This window comes from Octodon degus, unplaced genomic scaffold, assembly GCF_000260255.1.
Source record: "Octodon degus isolate 3935 unplaced genomic scaffold, OctDeg1.0 scaffold00257, whole genome shotgun sequence".
Lineage (NCBI taxonomy): Eukaryota > Metazoa > Chordata > Mammalia > Rodentia > Octodontidae > Octodon > Octodon degus.
In genome coordinates, this window is record NW_004524833.1 from 1740733 (window position 1) to 1749845 (window position 9113).

General features: G+C 40.3%; 1 protein-coding gene across 1 annotated transcript in view; it reads right to left on the minus strand.

Annotated features, from left to right (window-relative positions):
• Hmgcs2 (3-hydroxy-3-methylglutaryl-CoA synthase 2) overlaps nt 1-8098 on the minus strand; it is a 47904-nt gene extending 39806 nt beyond the window's left edge. The window contains exon 1 of the mRNA XM_004646179.2: nt 7929-8098. Coding sequence (XP_004646236.1) covers nt 7929-8032 — 104 coding nt within the window. The 5' untranslated portion in view covers nt 8033-8098. The remainder of the gene's footprint in view (nt 1-7928) is intronic.
• Nucleotides 8099-9113: the final 1015 nt, after the last annotated feature.

Consider the following 9113-nt stretch of genomic DNA (forward strand, 5'->3'; position numbering starts at 1 on the left):
ATAACATATGTATGTGATAGTACAAATCTGATGATGTCTGCCTATACTTGTAAAGAAACTGCGTACCCAAACCCAGGAAAATTTTCCTATGAAGAATTTTATTGTTATCAAAAAATAAAAAAATAAAAGCAAAAAAAAATAGCAAATAACCACAAAAAAAGTCAATCCAACAGCTGCTAGATGATGCAAAGAAGAACGATCTAAGATTTATTGGAATAAATAAAAAAGCAGGATATAGAGCACGTGAAATAAAATCTGTTCACAGAAGTAATGGCAATAAATTTCCCAAGCTTGGGAAAGTAATTTTACACACAAATAAGTGAAGGGTACAGAAATCCTATTATACATCATAAAAAACTACACCAAGACATATAATTATCAAGGTTCTACAAAATCTGATATAAGAACAGAATATTTAAGGCTGTTACAGAAAAGAAAAAAATTCACTATAAAGGTTAACCCATCAGAATCACAACACACTTTTCAACACAAGCCCTAAAGTCAAGGAGGGCTCAGAGTAAAGTAATTCAATGACCTCCCCCCCAAAAAATCTCCTGCACAAAATGACTTACCCTGAAAAACTATTTTTCAAAATTATTGGAGAAATAAGATTCTCCCATCACAAGAAATTCATGACCACCAAACCAGCCACTCCAAAATGTTCTGCAGGACATTCTAGAAAGTGATAAAAAGGATTACAACTGCATGAACCTCAACAGAATGAATCTACCCATCAAGGAAAGCAATTAAACAGAGAGGGATAATAGAAAATCACCAATAGGAAAATAACACAACAAGGACAAGTCAATACATATCTGTTATAACCATTAATGTAAATGTTCTTAATTCACCAACCAAAAGAAACAGACTTGCGTAATGTGTCATAGAGTGAGATCCAACAATATGATACATACAAGAAATACATTTAGCTCAAAAAGAAATTTATAGATTGAAAGCTAAGGATAGAAAATAATACTTTATGCAACAAGAACCAAGAAAAAATCAGACAACTATTTTATTCGTATGCAAAATAGATTTTAAGTCAAGACTAATCAAGAGAAGCAAAGAATTTTACTACATCCTTATTAAAATACAATCCAAAAGGAAAAGATAACAAGCACAAATATATATACACCAAGTACAGTGCACACAACTACATAAAACAAAAATTAATGAACATGAAAAATCAAATCAGCACTAATGTAATGAGGAGCCTCTATACCTCACTGTCACAAATAGACAGATCAACTAGAGAAAAAAACATCAACAATGAAATATCAGAACCAAACTTTTAAGTAAATGGACTTATTAGATGTCTATAGTGTGTTCTACTCCACAATATCAGAATATACATCCTTCTCAGCAGAATACTAGATCATAGAACATGCTTAAGTAAATTAAAAGAAATTGGAATTTTGTGTTATCATACCATAGTACAACGAAATTGCAAATCAGTGACAAAACATACCACAAAAGCTTAAACACATGGAAAATAAATAACAGCCTCCTGAACAACCAATAGGTCATGGATAAAATTGAAGAAGAAATCAGAAAGTTTATACAATGAAATGATATTGCCATTATAACATAATGGAAACTCCTGGGACCCACTAGAAGCAGTCCTATGAGGGAAATTCATAGTAGTGAAGTGTTTTATCAGAAAAATAAAGCAAGCTCAAATAACCTAATGCTGAATCTCAAGCTTCTAGAAAAAGAAGCACAGGTGAACCCCAAAGCTCATCCAAGGGAGAAAATTATACTAATCAAACAGAAATAATACAATTGAAATTAAGAAAACAATAGAAGGAATCAATGGACCAAAGAATTGTTTCTTTGAAAGATTAAATAAAATTGGCAAACCCCTAACCAACATTATTAAAATTTGGAAAATACTCAAACCCATGCAATTAGGAATGAAAAGGGTAAAATTACAATAAATCCTGCAGAAATCCAGATTATCAATAGCTACTTCAAGAACCTATATTCTAACTACATGGAAAATACAGAAAAATTAGATTCCAAATGCATATGAATTATCAAAGATGAATCAAGAAGATATAAAAATTCTAAATAAGCCAATATGAATTAATGAAATTGAAGTTTTAATAAAAAACCTATCAATAAAGAAAATCCATGTCCTAATAGATTCACTGCTGAATTCTACAAGAAACTTAGAGAAGATCTAATGTTGCTATTCCTCATTCTTTAATGAAATTGAAGGGAATCAATACTTCCAAAGTCATTCCTAGAAGTTACCATTACCCTGATAGCAAGACTAGAGAAGAATCCAACAACAACAACAACAAAAAAGAGAACTACAGGCTAATCTCCCTGATGAACATAGATACAAAATTCCCCAGTAAAATACTGACAAACAAAATGCAACAAATCAAGGTTTTTTTTTGTACTTAGGACAGGGTGTACAAGGTCTCACTCTGTAGATCAGACTTGTAGTAATCCTCCTGTTTACAGCCTCCCAAATGCTGGAATTATAGGCGTGCACCACCACGCCCAGTCTCAATCACCATCTCAGTGCGTACCAGGGGCAGCACCAGCATGGCAGGCCAGGGGCCTGCGTCTGCCTAAGCAAGTGCTTTAATCTGCTGAACTATTTGGCCATCCAAGAAGATTACATATTCTGACTAAGTAGGATTCATCCCAGGGATGCAAGCATGGTTTAACATAGGCAAATCAATAAATGTAATATACTCTATCAGCACAGCCAAGGATAAAAACCATACAATCATCTCAATAGATGCACAAAAAGTATTTGATGAAGTCCAATGCCTATTCATGAAAGAATAATGCTACATAAAATTGGAATAGATGGTCTTTATCTCAATGTGATAAAAGTCATCTATGACAAACCAACAGTCAACATCATACTAAATGGGCAAAAGTGGAAAGTTTGCACTTTAATCAGAAACAAGATAAGGATACCTAGTATCACCACTCCTATCCAATATAGTTCTGGAAGCATTAGCCACAGCAACTAAACAAGAAAAAGAAATAAGGAAAGGGAAAAGTTAAATTATTGTTATTTGTGGATGATATTATACCTTACATAGAAGACTCCAAAGACTCCACCAAAAGAACTGATTTAATAAGCAAATTTTGTAGCATACCTAGATACAAAGTCAACACTCAAAAATCAATAGCATTCCTGTCTACAAATAACAACTGCACTGAGAGAGAAATTAGGGAAACACTTTTCACAATAGCATTCAAAAAATGAAATACCAAGGAATCAATCTAATAAATGAAGTAAAGAATCTTTACACTGAAAATTACAGTACTCTGAAAAAAGAAGTCAAAGAGGATATCAGAAAATTGAAAAACTTCTCTTGTTTTTGAATATGAAAAAACAACATAGTGAAATGATCATAATTTCAACAATATTACACAGATTTAATGTTATCCCAATCAATATACCTATAGCATGGAAGATGCCAACTTTTCATACAATGGAGTACTTATGAGCCATAAAGAAGGATAAATTTGAGACATTTATAGCTAAATGGATGGACTTTGAGACCATATTCCTAACTGAAATAAACCAGACACCCATGTGCAAATAGCACATTGTCTCTCCTGCATGAGAAACTAAAATTGTAAATAAGACCAAAATGTATGATAGATATTATAAAATATGAAGAAAGTATGCAAAAGAAAGGGGAACTAGGGAGGGGGAGAGGAAAGAAAGAAGGAAAAAGAAGGATAAAATGGAAGCAAAACTTTATGAATAGGGGAAGAGGAGTTCAAGGGTTGATGAGGAATCAAGTTATATCATGTACAGGTACAAATTTTCTATGATGAATGTTATTTTGTATATTCAAATTGTACCAATAAATTCCATTCAAAAATAAATAATAGTACCACTTTCTAAACAACACAAAATCCTTACCTTAGATTAGCTTTATTTACCATCTCTATCTCTGAGTTATTACTGTCACACACTTTATTTCTACATATGTTGAAACCCTCCTAGGACACAATTTTTAAAATTTTACTCATTTTTAAAGTGTGCCTTTCATTCTCTTCCTCTCTTTTTGCCCTTCTTTTCATTGCACAAGAACATATCCACCATTTTGCTAATTTAAAGAAAATTTTCCTCTTGATTACATTCTACATATTCTGATTTGAGGTTTCAATTTCTTCTCCCTCCTCCTTCTCTCCCTTCTGCGTTGCCCTCTCCTTCCCTTCCCTCCTCTCCTCTTTCTTCCCTTTCTTTCCTTCCTTTTCCCCTTTTTCTTTCCCTTTCCATTCCTGTCTTTCCTTTTTCTTTCCTTCCTTCCTTTCTTCCTTCCTTCCTTCTTCCTCCCTCTCTTCCTCCCTTCCTTCTTTCCTTCCTTCTTTCCTTTCTTCCTCTCTCCCTTCCTTCCCTCCTTCCTTTTCTTACTTCCTGGAAGTTGAACCCAGACCCCTCACATTAAACTGCATTCTCACCCCTTTTTTATTTTTTATTTTGATACAAGGACTCAGGTCTCACTCAGTCAAGAAGTTGTTACTCACTCTGGGCTTGAACTTGCAGTCTTGCACCTCAGCTTCCCAGAGTGCCAGGGTTACGGGCACACTGACGTTTCTGGCCACCATATTTACTGAGCACATCCAACAAAGTGCTTGTACAGAATAGTGAATAAGAGATACTTTATGCCCACAAAATGGCATAGCCTAATGGAAGGAGGCAGATATATTTATAGCAATACACTGTAAAAAAGAGGTATGAGAGTACTGAGGGAAAAAAAGAGCAGTTCCATATGGAGACAGACAAAATGGCAGAGGAGTTGTTGGAATTGGGAGGAGAAGCCCTATTTCTCTTTTAGATCCAACCACTCTCTCCCACTTTGACCTCTGGGGGAAACCTGGAGTTTCTCCTCCCTGCTCTAAGAAACAAGATCCCCATCTCCACCTCCCATATACTCCCACATGAAAGTGCCTGAAATCTGGTCACCTCCTTGACACGAAGCAATGTGCTCAGAGTAACTGTGCTTTTTATGTTAGCAAGATTTTGTCCCTCTTCTGCCTTGGGTGCCTCATTTATAAAGTTATGTTAAAGGTAAAAAAGTTGTAATTCATATTGACTGCTTCTCTCAGCCATCTTTAAGACAGTGTGTCTCAGTGCTTCCAGCTGAAAAGCCATTTTCAAGGACCATTGTGAAGTGAGAGTGGATCCCATGGTCACAAGCCAGTAAGGCTTGGTACTTGGGGTTCATCTGTCTGCCCAGAGAGAGTTGGCATCTGTTTATCTGTCCTGTTTATTTAGTACCCTCCAAATAACCGGAGTTTGTACTTTCAAATATTTATGGAGGCTCTTTCTCAGTAGCTCGGGGCTAATGGTTAGCCAGCGCTTGGAGGCACTAGCTGGGATAGCTTCTCCCCTGGTTCCTTTCTCATTATGTCTCCCCTGTCCTCACTCTCTTCCTCTCTTTCCAGTTAGAAATCTAAAGTACAAGGACTGGTTCTAAGAGCCAATCACTTGTTAGCTTTTGTAATTGTCTTGGTAGGACAATTCCTGGACAAAGATTTAGGGGCCAACACATAAATGCTTCCAGAAGCGTCAGGCCGCTGTAGTTTAGGGTATCCTTCTATGCCAGGTATGGTGGCTCATGCTTGTAATCCCAGCACTCTGGGAGGCTGAAACAGGAGGACTGCAAGCTTTAGTCCAGCAGAGGAAACTCAGCAACTTAGTGAGATGCTGCCTCAAAATAAAAACCTAAAAAGAAGGTTGTGAACAATACAAAATAAACTAGCCTACTAATCTTGTGCACTCTCTGAGTAATGATCACTTTGTTTAATTTAAAATCAGTTTGTTTTGGTGTGGCCTGGTTCAAGAACATGTGTCAAGCTACTATTCCTTCCCTCCATTTTTTTCTTTCCTTTATGTTTCCAAATTAACTACTGCGTGCTAGTCCTGTGCTGGAGAAGATAGCATGGGACAGAAAGGTTGCACAGAGAAGACAGCAGGGTCACCGAGGACATCCTTGCCCTTGAAGAACAAGAACACATAAAGAACTGTGAGGCAGAAAGGGACAAGGGCCAAAAAAGGGACGTGGGCAAAATCCTGCAGGAGTTAAAAGGAAGCAGAGATTTCTGTAGTGGAAAGATAAGGAAAAGCGAGCCCAAGCCCAAGCCTGGCGAGTGTGTGGGAGAGCTTCTATGCTCCCCTTTGCCTGCTGGATGCCTCTCAACCCAGCCCAGAACACTTGTGAGTGAGTCCTTCTGTCTGGCTCTCTGGACCCCTCCAGACCCAGCCCAGGCCTGGCATCCAGGCCTGGTGTGCAACTCTGCAGCTGAAGTCCCTGCACAGAGGCTAGGGGCCAGAACTACCCAGCTAATCCAAGAGCAGAACATCTTGCCAGAGAGGCACAGCAAGTTCACTTCCAAGGGCTGCAACAGGAAGAAACTGAGCACAGCAGCCAAACCCACAGGAATTCAAACTTCGTAGATCTGCACTCAGTAAACTGAGACACTTTGCTAGACCCAGATCTACAAGAGCATCCTCCCTCTTTCTCTCTTGACTGAGACAGGAGGCAAAAGGCTACCAGGGTGAACTAGTCTGTCTGGAAAACACCAGGTACATCAAGGGGAGGTGATCAGGAAAGATAAGGAAAAGCTTGGTGGGAGAGGTCACAATTGAGATAATCCTGGAGGGAGGAGGGAATTTTTGCTGATGAAGAACTGGAAGGGTAGTAACTAGAAGGCCACAACAGTGGTGATGGAGCAGGCCAGGGCACCTGGAAAAGAGAGGAGGCACTGCAGAGACAATAGGTAGGAGTGCAAGTTCCGATCTTGCTTCATTTCAGAGACAAGGAAGCAGATGCTGATCCAGGTGTAGTTCCCAGGTTGGATTTAATGCTATGGAGAGCTAGCTTCAGGTGGATAAACACATGGAGAAGAGAAGAGCCGTAAAGAACATTCTTCATACTAGTTCAGGCCATGGTTAATGAGACTGAATGAGTACACCAATAGGGAACAGTGAGTGAGGATCCCAGGATCTAGACCAGAGACGTCAGCCTCTCTTGGTGAGTGGCCAACTTTTGCTTATTGAAGCAAGCTAAGCCACTCAACGCCTTCTCTCACAAATACAGAAACCAGTCCAATCCTGAGCTGAGATATTTGGTCTGAATGTCATGGCTTAGTGGGGGAAGGGAATGTAGACAAAGGCGGAGTCAGGAAGAAAATAAAGACCTAGTCAGCGCTGCCCTCCACACACACCTGTATATCCGCATGCCCCAGGGAAGGAAAGACACAGTGCAGAGTAAGAATGCAAAAGAGGGCTTATGTATGGGAGGCTTATTGACAAGATCATGACACGCAGATGGCTCAGAACCCAAGGCACCGGAATACAGCAAAGTTTCCACCATCGCACAGAGATGGCAGCTCTTGAAACAGACTAGAAGAGATAGATCCAAAGAAAAGAAGTGTGTGTGCTGCCTGCTCAGGCTCAGGCACACATATGCACATCATCTTTATACTTCATCTCCTTGTGGCATAAAACTGGAGCCCACAGAAGCACAATTTTTTATTCTCAGTCAGTTTGGGATCTTGCTGCAGTGCATGAAGCCACTACAGTTGAGGAAGCCTGAAGGTCTTGGTAGGAGCTCGGGGACAGGAGAGAAGAGTGGAGCACAGTAGGGGGCTGGGGCCCTAGCTGGTGGAGTAAAACATGCTGTTGCTCCAAAAGAGTGTGTGTCAGAGGTCTGACATCCTCTGGTTCTATGGGTGAAAGGGTCTATTGTTCAGGATGAGCCAACTGAGATCCTGTACATTAATCTTCTTGTCTAAAGCTGCACACAGGCTCTGCCTGGCAAGTTTTACTGGCAAGCTGAGGGAGTTTCCCTCTGGCAAGCCACATGCCTATCTTTTGCTGGTCCTATAATGCTTCTCAAAAGCTGACCCAGGTCGACCCCAACAGTGAGGTGACTTACCTTTGGTGGGCTGCAGGGAGCAGGCGCACAGCAGCGAGGGAGGCCTCCTGAATCACCCTCTTGGCTTGCAGAGCCTGCCTCACGGGAGTCAACAGCCGATGCATGTCTAGGGAGCAAGCAGAAAGCTAGCAGTTCACAGCCCTGTGCAGAGATGCCCAACAATTCCTGGTTGGGCTTTATAGGGCCTGGAGGCCCCGCCTCAGGTATTTGAAGCTCAGCTGGCTTCTAAAACTGGGCCAAAGGTCTCACTCAGAACATGGGTGAACCAGAGGAAAACATCGCCTCTCCAGCATGTACACACCTGTCCGGTTCCTGGGTGTGTGCGATAGTGGCTGGCTCTGATTCTTCCCTTCTCAGGCTCCCTGGGCAGTGCTATGTGTCCCCAGCTACCTGAGGAGAAAGGTCATTATGTTACTTGTATCATGTCTGAAAGTAGCACTAATTAGCATTTCTCAGACCTTGGCTTCTCATCCCAGTAACTGTCACTTCTTAGTCTGTAATCCCTTGTGGCATTAACTATCATTTCTCTAGTGTATTATGCATCATACAAAAAAAATGTTTCAAAACAAAAAGGAATGAATTTTTTTTCTTTCTTTTTCAAGAAATGGTCTTTTGGGTATTTTAGGCTGGGCTTGAGCTCACTACATAGCCCAAGCTGGCTTTGAACTCATGGCAATCTTCCTGCCTCAGCCTCCTGAGTGATGGGATTGCAGATGTGCACCACCATGCCTAGCAGAATAAACATTTTAATAATGGCTCCTCAAGTGGTGGGGAGTGTTGGCACATAAGCAAAGGGCTAGGTACTAGGGCATATGGAGTCTGCTATGTATTTCTCTTATCTTTCTTGTCCATCTTTCTTTTTTGTCCATCTTATGTTTGGACAGTTTTACACTATTTCCAAATGGGATGCAATTAGGGTTGCAACAGAGGTACAGGATCCCCTAAAGAGGTGACTGTCATGTGAAGTTCAAGGTCTCCCAAGGCAGAAAGATTTACATTAAGAACTCAAGGTTCTGGGTAGATTCCCAGCCCCAGGGTGGGGGCTGGGATGGGGTTAAGTAAGTGGTATGTACAAAGGTGGGAGTTTTTCCCCTAGAGATCTATAGGTGGTGGGAATCAGGTTAGGAACTCATCTATGTCTTTTGACTCCAGCTTCTGCTCTTTCTGCTTTGCTCTTATGTTTCT